This window comes from Hippichthys cyanospilos, chromosome 9, assembly GCF_059441005.1.
Source record: "Hippichthys cyanospilos isolate Australia breed blue-spotted pipefish chromosome 9, RoL_Hcya_1.0, whole genome shotgun sequence".
NCBI classification, from domain to species: Eukaryota; Metazoa; Chordata; class Actinopteri; order Syngnathiformes; family Syngnathidae; genus Hippichthys; species Hippichthys cyanospilos.
The window spans coordinates 18,997,406-19,010,665 of NC_142377.1; the positions used below are offsets into that span (position 1 = coordinate 18,997,406).

Here is a 13,260-nt window from a genome sequence, read left to right on the forward strand (position 1 = left end):
TTAAGTTTTTGGAAATTTCTAATCATTTAATGTATTACTTTTTAATGAAAAACGGTCTAACTCTTACACATTGTCCCTTTAACAGAAGTTAAATTTTTGTGCTGAAGGAAAGTAAAGAAATAAAACATTTTCATCTTAAATCAGCAAATTTCCATGGTACATTTTTACCAATCCCAAGAAAAATACAATCTAGAATTAAGCAAAAAGTGTTTAAAAACAAGAAATTACATAGTTTTATGACTTATGGAGATATTTTTCAGAGAAAGGGTTGCAGTCCTCAGAGAATACAGTTGTATGTAGTTCCAAGATTCAAGTCCTAATTTTAGGGGAATGAGGCTGTGATTTTACAAACATAAACTTGTTGTTAAGAAGAGAAACATTATAGGACCTATGACGACGGTATTATGACTTTATTCTTGTAGTGCTACTGCTTTATTCCCCCAAATTTGAACACTTGATCCTAGATTCCGATTTCATTGCGAAAATGTTAAGGTTTCTTTTTCTTTTATTGCATCAGTACGACATTTTTTTTTAATCATGTTACCATTTTATTCCTGAACCACACAACCTTTTCAAAGCAGTATAACAATTTTTGTTCATCGCATTTCGATATTATCATCATAACATGCTTTTTGTTGTTTTCATTGTTCTTCTTTGAACAACGCCATGGCCCTCCACAATTGCTACAAAATCAGTCCTGATAAAACAAACATCTGCTGAAGTCCTTGGCCAAATTAACAATAGGTTGTAGTGTAGTTCTAATAGTTTCTCTAGTCCAAGTGTCTCTGTTTAATGTGACGTTTCCCAATGTCTGTCATCCTTCCTCATCCCGCCTCCCCATCTTCCTTCCATGGATCCTCTCCTCCCTCCCCACCTCGCCCATTCTCTCTCCTCACTTCCCAGTAAGTCCCAGTCACTGACCAATGCCTTCAACGCCTTCAGCGACTCCTCCTTCTTCCGCGGCGTGTCCGGCTCCGGAGGCGGCGACGGCCAAGACGAGGCCAAGGCCGAGACCATTCGCAACATCCGGAAGTCCTTCGCCAGCCTTTTCTCTGACTAGTCACCGACCTCCCGCCCTCTACTCCCATCTCCCACTCCTCATTGGCCAGCGTTGACTTGATTGACATTTCAATGTGACGCAGTCTGAGACGTATGTGTGTTTTCAATTTTAAGTGTGCTGTACTCCCTCAACCTTCCGTCCGTCCGTCTGTCCCGCGTGTCAACTTCGTCTGTGCGAGTGAACAGTGACGCCCCCTGGCTCGGATTTTAAGTGCATGTCACTGTACCGGAATAGGTGGAATCATGAGTTATGTCACTGATATACCCTAGAGTAGCATAGCATAGCATATTACAGAATATAATGTTTATTTTCCCAAAGCACATAAAGAAACTATATGAAAGTATAATGTTAAATACAGACAGAATGTATATAGAGTATATATGCAGTACACCTATATATAGACGCATACAGTATTTACTGTAGTTAGTGAGAGAAACACATCTATAAAGCAAGTAGCTTTTATCAGTGACATAACTCCTCCATGAGTGGCTGGATTTATAAGCGTTTTAACTATTAGTGATATCCTTGATGGTTTCCCTCGTGATTTTTGCAGTAAACCATTTTTGGTCCCACTCAGTGAAAATTGTGTGTAATTTAAAAACAAAAGAAAAAAAAAAGTGTCATGTGTTTCTGTGTAAATCCAGCCTTGGTGTCTCGTTCGCCGACTGCCTATCGACGTGAGGGAATTTGCGGTCTTTTTCTGTGTACGCGCGTGTGTGTGCATGTGTGTGTGTCTGCATGGCTCCTCCGAGAGGCTTCGCCGTGAGCTATGGAGTTGCTGCCAGGAGCTCTATCTGTGTTGACTTTTGCCTTTCGTTGCCTCTCTCTCTCTTTCTCTTGATGTTGTAGCCTTATCGTGTTTTCAACTCACAGCTTTGTTCGTTTGCTGTGCAGACCTGAGTCGACTTGAAATTCATTCATCGATTAATTACAATCAAAGGGGCAAGACTGGGGCTTCCGATTCACCTTTCGCCTTTGAGCCACATATACCAAAACACAGCTGGACCAATCACAGGGCAGCACAGAATTTGTAGAAAACTTTTTCAGAAGATTTTTGCGGTTCTAAATGTGTTTTGCTTCATTTAAAAAGTACAAGGTTTTGTTCCGTTGAATTTCAATAAAACTATGAGGCCGCCACCGTTGTCATTTGAAACCCCGGGTAAACGATCTACTTGTATAGCATTTTAAAATGTTTTTAACCAAAATTATGTGCTACTAAGGCTACCAAGGCTAAGTGGCGAAGGTGATTTGGACCCCTAAGAGTTGTCCCTATCAAGTATTAAGTGAATGCATTTCAAAGAGGAAAAAGACACATGTCTGTTGCTGTGACTGGTGATTTCTTGTTTCGCCTCGTGTAGATCTATCTACGGTATTGTAAGTCGTTGATTATGCTCATAAGAAGAAATTGAGACAGTAGTGCAATAACACCTTGACATGACTGTTGAATGGTGTCACCCTATTACCGATATGAATATGAACGTCCATGTGAGACTTGTGTATCTGTCAGGCGTCTTCTCTTTTGACATTCTTTTAAGTGAGGACAGACTCCAGCCTCAACATGTAATAATGGCAAAGAAGATGATAGAGGGCTTTCACACTAGCAACCTTTGGCCCCATTTAATTTAGCGTAACTTTTTGTCAAATTGGTCTGGTTCATTCATACGGTCACCGACTGTTGAACCGGTCGGGGACAACATCTAGGTCTTCCATTTCACAGGCTCTGACCAAAGTTCTGAATCTTTTTAACACCGGTCCGTACCTTTTGTTACACTTGAGTTGAACGGAATTGCAGTTTGAGTTTGGTGGAACCAGAATAAGTCACCAAAATATTTCAAACTACAACCAAACTGTATCAAGAAAGGCTGTATTCACACTCAGGCTGAGATTGGTTGTGATGAATTTCTGTACGCTTCAGGTACTTGACCACTTTTGGTTCTGTTCACATGTGCAGTTTTGTCTTAGAGTTAGTCGTACAGAACTACAGCAAACATTATTGACTGGCAAACTTGTTTTTAATGGACTTGCAAGTATGTTTAAACATACAGTATTTACAAGTGTGTCTGAACATATTTTCAAATACCTTCAAATATAATGTCGAATTGGTTTAAACATACTTGCAAATACTCTTCGCATATACTCTTCTTTATCTCAAGTTTGAAAACTACACTGGACAAAGGTAAACACCAGAGCTAAAATGACAATACATGTAGGCTATAAGCATATGGAACCTCTCAGTTTTGAACCATACCAATTAGAATCAACCAGACCAAAGGGTGCTAAATCAGTCAGAGTGAAAAAATCCTCTTCTTTTAAGTGTGCACCGGCCTGTAAACGTGTCATTTCCTGTATTTCCCTCGTCATGTTGCCAACAAGTAACCTTATAGTATGTATGAATGTTTGTATGTATGGGTGGGTGTAATGTATGTACAGACGGGTGACGAAGAAAGGAGAAAACTGGTTAAGAAGAGCGTGAAATCTGAGTCGTTAGTGTCCAGTACCTATTTAATCAAGGAAATATTAAGACCTAAAACCTTGCTGTAATGTTATGATTTATTAATACCACCATCATGGTTGCCTGCCAGTTTATTGAGATGATGTCATCTTGTTTTACTTCCAATTGTCACCCATCTGTATGTGCCATCTCAGGAGTTGATTTATTTTATAATAAATGGATTAATTAATTTATTTTTGGGAGGCTCCATATTTATGGCAATCTAGTAAAGAAAATTGTTTTTTGTAGTGACTGTTTATATTTGTAACCGCAAAATAGTGCTTTGCATGACCCAGTGACTGATGACGCTGTCATTAATGTACAGATGATTCACGTTAATAAAGATGTTGCTCCATCATAGCTCAGACGATATCAATTTTGATGCCGCTGTGGGCTTGTGTCAGCTCAGTTTTGCACTAGATGGCGATCTATCCATGTGGGGGAAGCCTTTTGTGAGCTTTCATTAGTTAATGCCCAGTGAGCTAAATAGCTTTCATCCACTGTAATTAAAGGGACTGTAGATACATACTGTATATAAATGTATGTATTATATATATTTAGATAGATAGATAGATAGATAGATAGATAGATAGATAGATAGATAGATAGATAGATAGATAGATAGATAGATAGACTGTATATATTGTTTTTATAATGTCACCCAGCTGCACAGTGTACTTCAGACCATTGTAATTTTCCTTCTGCAACTTGGCGATCAGCAGTAACATCATTATTGACCACGCGTAAAGCAAGGTGATTGTAAATATTGAACAGGTTTAACGTTTACAATTTTTTGGTTGATGAAGGAAAATGACTCAACACACCCAAACCACAAGATAATTGCTTGGCATAATCTCTCAGAGGCATCCGCTAACAAGCCTTTACTGATTTTGACTGGAATGGATGCCTAATGTTGACCCAATTGTTGCTATGTGCCTTACTTGAAGGCCGCGTAGGCGAATCCCGTGCAAGTGGGAAATGATGAAACACTTTCAGATACCAAAGTATTATGCCCACGGGAGAGAATAACTGCTGGGGTTTGTTCACAGGAATTACAGATTAGAGAGCAAAATACTCTAGAGGGAACACATGCGCATTCAAAGCAACAATTTCCAGTCAGTCAAAGTCCAGTCATAAAATGGACTAGTACAAAGTATTAACATGAGATTTTTATTTTATTATTTTTTTAACTACAAAAAAATGTCTCTAAATGCAATTCCTCCAGGAAACAGGCATACAAAGTCCGGTCCTTGAAAACATGCAGGATGCATGCTTCCCGATGTTTCCCCTTTTTCAACCCCCATAATTTAAATGATTTGAGTCATCATTAGGACCAGAGTTCGATACCTGTGCTCTAAAAGGTGGAACATAATAGGAATATTTGACTTATTTGGCTTTCGTTCTCAGCAGTAAAAAAAACTTAATAATGTAATATAATTCTTGTAGAAACATTATTTTTACAATTAATACCTTTAAAACGCATTTGGTCACTAATACTAATTAATGCCTTTAAAAACAAACTTTGCCACTTGCTGTCGACTGAAAATGACATCACATGTAACATGTAAGGTAACAACCAATCATCATCCAGCGCTCAAATGTCACATGACCAAATCCAGAAAACAGGTGTGTGATTGATTGTCACCTGATACTTGAGTAATGTAATTGCACATGCAAAAATGTAGCCATCAAATCATTATCGACAAAATGTTGACATTTTGCTGTTGAAAATGGCCAAGTAAAGTATCCATGAAGGTTATTCCATTTGTGCCATTAAAAACATTTCATCCCTGTTAACTGTTTAGCAAAATTACCTTTGGTTGAGTTTTCAAAACCAACCCGTAGCAAACGAGCCAAACTCGTTCAATTAGATTTATTTCACCGGAAAACAAGGACTGCTTGTTGTGCAACCGACTACGTTCGACGCTTCAACGGCGCCTCCGAGATGGATGCAAGGAGGAGGAGCAGCGGGGGCAGACGCTGACTAGAAGCCGGCAGACTTAAGTAAAGTTGGCAAGATATTGGCAGATTCGGACTTTCGCGATCAATACCTCTCAGATAAAACGTCGTCGAAACACCAAAGTCGCCTTTATGCCTCCTTCGTAACACAGACTACCAGCTACAATGTCAAAAAAAGACATTTGTAAAATATTTAAACCGTTTCTTTCGGTGAAAAGACGCAATTGAGCTCTATGAGCAGCAGAGGCTGGGCGAGCGCGCAAGGGACAGTCTGCAAATTACTAGATGAGGAGGGGGAAAAAAACAATAACGCCACAATTTGTGATTATGAATTCAACGAACAAATCAAAGACATTAACATAATCATATTGGGACAGTGCTTTTGAATAAAAAAAGCGTTTGTTTAATTTTGGATAATTTGTGTACTTAAAAATCATTAATAAACTGTATATTCATCTATAGCTCCAATATTGTTTAATATAAGGAGTCCAAAATCACTGGGCATTCATGACATTTTCATGATCGCACTACAACACTCGTTTTTTAAATGAATTATTTTGATAAATTTTGGGGCTTTATTTTAAATGCTTGTTAATCATTTATACCCTCAAAAAGAATCAGTGGCTCCCCTTTTTGAGTTGGGGTAAACCCTCCTAAATCACTACAACCATCAATGAAGTACTCCCAATTATGCAACAACTGCTGGTTTTCTAATAAATTCCTTTGCCTAATTTTAAGGATTTTTTAAATGCATATTGACCATAATTTACCAATATATTGATCAATAGCTCTGCTGTTGGTTGAGTTAGGGACTCCAAAATCACCACAGACAACAGTGACACCCCACGCCTTATGCTACATTCTTTGGTTTTCAAATAAATCCCTCTGCAAAATTTTAAGGATTTTTTTATGATTACTGATCAATATTTACCAATATGTTGATCAATAGCTCTGAGTTTGGTTGGGTTAAAGACTCCAAAGTCACCCCACACATCAGTGACACCCCTCCCCTTATGCTACATCCTCTGGTTTTCAAAAAAATCCCTCTGCCTAATTTTAAGGATGTTTTTTATGATTATTGATCAATAATTACCCATATATTGATCAATAGCTCTGCTGTTGGTTGGGTTAGGGACTCCAAAATCACCACACACATCAGTGGCATCCTTACCCTTAGGCTACATCCTCTGGTTTTCAAATAAAGCCCTCTGCCTAATTTTAAGGAATTTTTTATAGTTATTGATCAATAATTACCCATATATTGATCAATAGCTCTGCTGTTGATTGGGTTAGGGACTCCAAACTCACCAAACACATTAGTGACATTCCTACCCTTATGCTACAACCTCTGGTTTTCAAATAAATCCCTCTGCCTAATTTTAAGGATTTTTTAATGATTATTGATCAATAATGACCCATATATTGATCAATAGCTCTGCTGTTGGTTGGGTTAGGGACTCCAAAATCACCACACACATCAGTGGCATCCTTACCCTTAGGCTACATCCTCTGGTTTTCAAATAAAGCCCTCTGCCTAATTTTAAGGAATTTTTTTATAGTTATTGATCAATAATTACCCATATATTGATCAATAGCTCTGCTGTTGATTGGGTTAGGGACTCCAAACTCACCAAACACATTAGTGACATCCCTACCCTTATGCTACAACCTCTGGTTTTCAAATAAATCCCTCTGCCTAATTTTAAGGATTTTTTTATGATTATTGATCAATATTTACCCATATATTGATCAATAGCTCTGCTGTTGATTGGGTTAGGGACTCCAAACTCACCAAACACATTAGGTTCATCCCTACCCTGATGCTACATCCTCTGGTTTTCAAATAAATCCCTCTGCCTAATTTTAAGGATTGTTTTATGATTATTGATCAATATTTACCCATATATTGATCAATAGCTCTGCTGTTGATTGGGTTAGGGACTCCAAACTCACCAAACACATTAGGGACATCCCTACCCTTATGCTACATCCTCTGGTTTTCAAATAAATCCCTCTGCCTAATTTTAAGGATTTTTTTTGTTTATTGATCAATATTTATCAATACATTGATCAATAGCTCTGCTGTTGGTTGGGTTAGAGACTCCAAAATCACGGCACACAACAGTGGCTTACCTCCCCTTAGGCTACATTCTCTGGATTTCAAATAATACCCTCTGCCTAATTTTAAGGATTTTTTTTATGACTATTGATCAATATTTACACATATATTGATCAATAGCTCTGAGTTTGGTTGGGTTAGGGATTCCAAAATCACCACACACATCGATGACATCCCTCTCCTTATGCTACATCCTCTGGTTTTCAAATATATCCCTCTGCCTAATTTTAAAGATTTTTTTATGATTATTGATCAATAATTACCCATATATTGATCAATAGCTCTGCTGTTGGTTGGGTTAGGGACTACAAAATCACCACACACATCAGTGGCATCCCTCCCATGAGGCTACATTTCCTGGTTTTGAAATAAGTCCCTCTGCCTAATTTTAAGGAATATTTGATCATTATTGATCAATATTTACCCATATATTGATCAATAGCTCTGCTGTTGGTTGGGTTAGGGACTCCAAAGTCACCCCACACATCAGTGACATCCATCCCCTTATGCTACATCCTCTGGTTTACAAATAAATCCCTCTGCCTAATTTTAAGGATTTTTTTATGATTATTGATCAATAATTACCCATATATTGATCAATAGCTCTGCTGTTGATTGGGTTAGGGATTCCAAAATCACCAAACACATTAGTGGCATCCTTACCCTTAGGCTACAATTTCTGGTTTTCAAAAAAAATCCCTCTGCCTAATTTTAAGGAATTTTTTATTGTTATTGATCAATATTTACCCATATATTGATCAATAGCTCTGCTGTTGGTTGGGTTAGGGACTCCAAAGTCACCCCACACATCAGCGACATCCCTCCCCTTATGCTACATCCTCTGGTTTACAAAAAAATCCCTCTGCCTAATTTTAAGGATTTTTTTATGATTCTTGATCAATAATTACCCATATATTGATCAATAGCTCTGCTGTTGGTTGGGTTAGAGATTCCAAAAACACCACACAACTCGGTGACAACCTTCCCCTTATGCTACATTCTCTGGTTTTCAAATAAATCTCTTTTCCAAGTTTTAAGGATTTTTTTTATGGTTATTGATCAATATTTATCCATATATTGATCAATAGCTCTGTTGTTGATTGGGTTAGGGACTCCAAACTCACCTAACACATTAGTGACATCACTCCTCTTATGCTACATCCTCTGGTTTTCAAATAAATCCCTTTGCCTAATTTTAAGGAATATTTTATCATTATTGATCAATATTTACCCATATATTGATCAATAGCTCTGCTGTTGGTTGGGTTAGGGACTCCAAAATCACAAAACACATTAGTGACATCCCTACTCTTATGCTACAACCTCTGGTTTTCAAATAAATCCCTCTGCCTAATTTTAAGGATTTTAAGGATGGGTAAATATTGATCAATAATCATAAATAAAACTCTTAAAATTAGGCAGAGGGATTTATTTGAAAACCAAAGAATGTAGCATAAGGGGAGGGGTGTCACTGATGTGTGTGATGATTTTGGGGTCCCTTACCCCACCAAACTCAGAGCTATTGATCAATATATTAGTAAATATTGATCAATAATAGTAAATAATTCCTTAAAATTAGACAAAGAGATTAATCTTAAAACCGGGGAATGTAGCATAAAGGGGTGGGATACCACCGATGTGTTTGGTGATTTTGGAGTCCCTAACCCAACCAACAGCAAAGCTATTGATCAGTATATGAGTAAATATTGCTCAATATTAATAAAAAAAAAAATCCTTAAAAATAGGCAGAGGGATTTATTTGAAAACCAAAGAATGTAGCATGAAGGGAGGAATGTCATTGATGTTTTTGGGGAATTTGGAGTCTCTAACTCAACTAACAGCAAAGTTATTGATCAATATATTGATACATATTGATCAATAATCATAAAAAAATCCTTAAAATTAGGCAGAGGGATTTATTTGAAAACCAGAGAATGTAGCATAAGGAGAGGGATGTCATTGATGTGTGGGGTGACTTTGGAGTCCCTAACCCAACCAACAGCAGAGCTATTGATCAATATATGGGTAAATATTGACCAATAATGATAAAATATTCCTTAAAATTAGGCAGAGGGTCTATTTTCAAAACCAGGAAATGTAGCCTAATGGGAGGGATGCCACTGATGTGTGTGGTGATTTTGTAGTCCCTAGCCCAACCAACAGCAGAGCTATTGATCAATATATGGTTAATTATTGATCAATAATCATAAAAAAATCCTTAAAATTAGGCAGAGGGATTTATTTGAAAACAAGAGGATGTAGCATAAGGGGAGGGATGTCACTGATGTGTGGGGTGATTTTGGAGTCTTTAACGCAACCAAACTCAGAGCTATTGATCAATATATTGGTAAATATTGATCAGTAATCATAAAAAAATCCTTAAAATTTGGCAGAGGGATTTATTAGAAAACCAGCGAATGTAGCATAGGGGGAGGGGTGTCACTGATGTGTGTGGTGATTTTGGAGTCCCTAACCCAATTAACAGCCGAGCTATTGATCAATATATGGGTAAATATTGATCAATAATGACACAATATTCCTTAAAATTAGGCAAAGGGAATTATTTGAAAACCAGAGAATGTAGCCTAAGGGTAAGGATGCCACTGATGTGTGTGGTGATTTTGGAGTCCCTAACCCAACCAACAGCAGAGCTATTGATCAATATATGGTTAAATATTGATCAATAATCATAAATAAAATCCTTAAAATTAGGCAGAGGGATTTTTTTGAAAACCAGAGGATGTAGCATAAGGGGAGGGATGTCACTGATGTTTGGGGTGATTTTGGAGTCTTTAACGCAACCAAACTCAGAGCTATTGATCAATATATTGGTAAATATTGATCAGTAATCATAAAAAAATCCTTAAAATTTGGCAGAGGGATTTATTAGAAAACCAGCGAATGTAGCATAGGGGGAGGGGTGTCACTGATGTGTGTGGTGATTTTGGAGTCCCTAACCCAATTAACAGCCGAGCTATTGATCAATATATGGGTAAATATTGATCAATAATGACAAAATATTCCTTAAAATTAGGCAAAGGGAATTATTTGAAAACCAGAGAATGTAGCCTAAGGGTAAGGATGCCACTGATGTGTGTGGTGATTTTGGAGTCCCTAACCCAACCAACAGCAGAGCTATTGATCAATATATGGTTAAATATTGATCAATAATCATAAATAAAATCCTTAAAATTTGGCAGAGGGATTTATTAGAAAACCAGCGAATGTAGCATAGGGGGAGGGGTGTCACTGATGTGTGCAGTCATTTTGGAGTCCCTAACACAACCAACAGCAGAGCTATTGATCAATATATTGATACATATTGATCAATAAATTAAAAAAAATTCTTAAAAATAGGAAGAGGGCTTTATTTCAAAATCAGTAAATGTAGCCTAAGGGGAGGGATGTCACTGATGTGTGTGGTGATTTTGGAGTCCCTAACACAACCAACAGCAGAGCTATTGATCAATATATGGTTAAATATTGATCAATAATCATAAATAAAATCCTTAAAATTAGGCAGAGGGATTTATTTGAAAACCAGAGGATGTAGCATAAGGGGAGGGATGTCACTGATGTTTGGGGTGACTTTGGAGTCTTTAACCCTACCAAACTCAGAGCTATTGATCAATATATGTGTATATATTGATCAGTAATCATAAAAAAATCCTTAAAATTAGGCAGAGGGACTTATTTGAAAACCAGGCAATGTAGCGTAAGAAGAAAGATGTCACTGATGTGTGTGGTGATTTTGGAATCCCTAACCCAACCAACAGCAGAGCTATTGATCAATATATGGTTAAATATTGATCAATAATGATAAAATATTCCTTAAAATCAAGCAAAGGGATTTATTTGAAATCCAGAGGATGTAGCATAAGGGAAGGGATGTCACTGATGTGTTTGGTGATTTTGGAGTCCCTAAATCTATCAACAGCCGAGTTATTGATCAATTTATGGGTAAATATTGATCAATAATGATAAAATATTCCTTAAAATTAGGCAAAGAGATTTATTTAAAAACCAGAGAATGTAGCCTAAGGGTAGGGATGCCACTGATGTGTGTGGTCATTTTGGAGTCCCTAACCCAACCAACAGCAGAGCTATTGATCAATATATTGATACATATTGATCAATAAATTTTAAAAAATTCTTAAAAATAGGAAGAGGGCTTTATTTCAAAATCAGTAAATGTAGCCTAAGGGGAGGGATGCCACTGATGTGTGTGGTGATTTTGGAGTCCCTAACACAACCAACAGCAGAACTATTGATCAATATATGGTTAAATATTGATCAATAATCATAAATAAAATCCTTAAAATTAGGCAGAGGGATTTATTTGAAAACCAGAGGATGTAGCATAAGGGGAGGGATGTCACTGATGTTTGGGGTGACTTTGGAGTCTTTAACCCTACCAAACTCAGAGCTATTGATCAATATATGTGTATATATTGATCAGTAATCATAAAAAAATCCTTAAAATTAGGCAGAGGGACTTATTTGAAAACCAGGCAATGTAGCGTAAGAAGAAAGATGTCACTGATGTGTGTGGTGATTTTGGAATCCCTAACCCAACCAACAGCAGAGCTATTGATCAATATATGGTTAAATATTGATCAATAATGATAAAATATTCCTTAAAATCAAGCAAAGGGATTTATTTGAAATCCAGAGGATGTAGCATAAGGGAAGGGATGTCACTGATGTGTTTGGTGATTTTGGAGTCCCTAAATCAATCAACAGCCGAGTTATTGATCAATTTATGGGTAAATATTGATCAATAATGATAAAATATTCCTTAATATTAGGCAAAGAGATTTATTTAAAAACCAGAGAATGTAGCCTAAGGGTAGGGATGCCACTGATGTGTGTGGTCATTTTGGAGTCCCTAACCCAACCAACAGCAGAGCTATTGATCAATATATTGATACATATTGATCAATAAATTTAAAAAAATTCTTAAAAATAGGAAGAGGGCTTTATTTCAAAATCAGTAAATGTAGCCTAAGGGGAGGGATGCCACTGATGTGTGTGGTGATTTTGGAGTCCCTAACACAACCAACAGCAGAACTATTGATCAATATATGGTTAAATATTGATCAATAATCATAAATAAAATCCTTAAAATTGGGCAGAGGGATTTATTTGAAAACCAGAGGATGTAGCATAAGGGGAGGGATGTCACTGATTTGTGTGGTAATTTTGGAGTCTCTAACTCAACCAACAGCAGAGCTATTGATCAATATATTGGCAAATTATGGTCAATATGCATTTAAAAAAATTCTTAAAATTAGGCAAAGGAATTTATTAGAAAACCAGCAGTTGTTGGATAATTGGGAGTACTTCATTGATGGTGTAGTGATTTAGGAGTGTTTACCCCAACTCAAAAAGGGGAGCCACTGATTCATTTGAGGGTATAAATGATTAACAAGCATTTAAAATAAATCCCCCAAATTTATCAAAATAATTTATTTAAAAAACGAGTGTTGTAGTGTGATCATGAAAATGTCATGAATGTGCCCAGTGATTTTGGACTCCTTATATTAAACAATATTGGAGCTATAGATGGATATTCAGTTTATTAATGATTTTTAAGTACAAACATTGTCCAAAATTAAACAAACGCTTTTT

The 13,260-nt window shown here is 36.8% G+C and overlaps 1 protein-coding gene across 3 annotated transcripts in view; it reads left to right on the forward strand.

Annotated features, from left to right (window-relative positions):
- syn2b (synapsin IIb) overlaps nt 1-3,911 on the forward strand; it is a 52,619-nt gene extending 48,708 nt beyond the window's left edge. For 2 of the 3 annotated variants that reach the window (XM_088423825.1, XM_088423826.1), the window contains exon 13: nt 904-3,911. In XM_088423825.1, coding sequence (XP_088279951.1) covers nt 904-1,060 — 157 coding nt within the window. In that variant the 3' untranslated portion in view covers nt 1,061-3,911. The remainder of the gene's footprint in view (nt 1-903) is intronic. The other variant, XM_088423827.1, reaches the window with a different exon arrangement.
- The last annotated feature ends 9,349 nt before the right edge of the window (nt 3,912-13,260 follow it).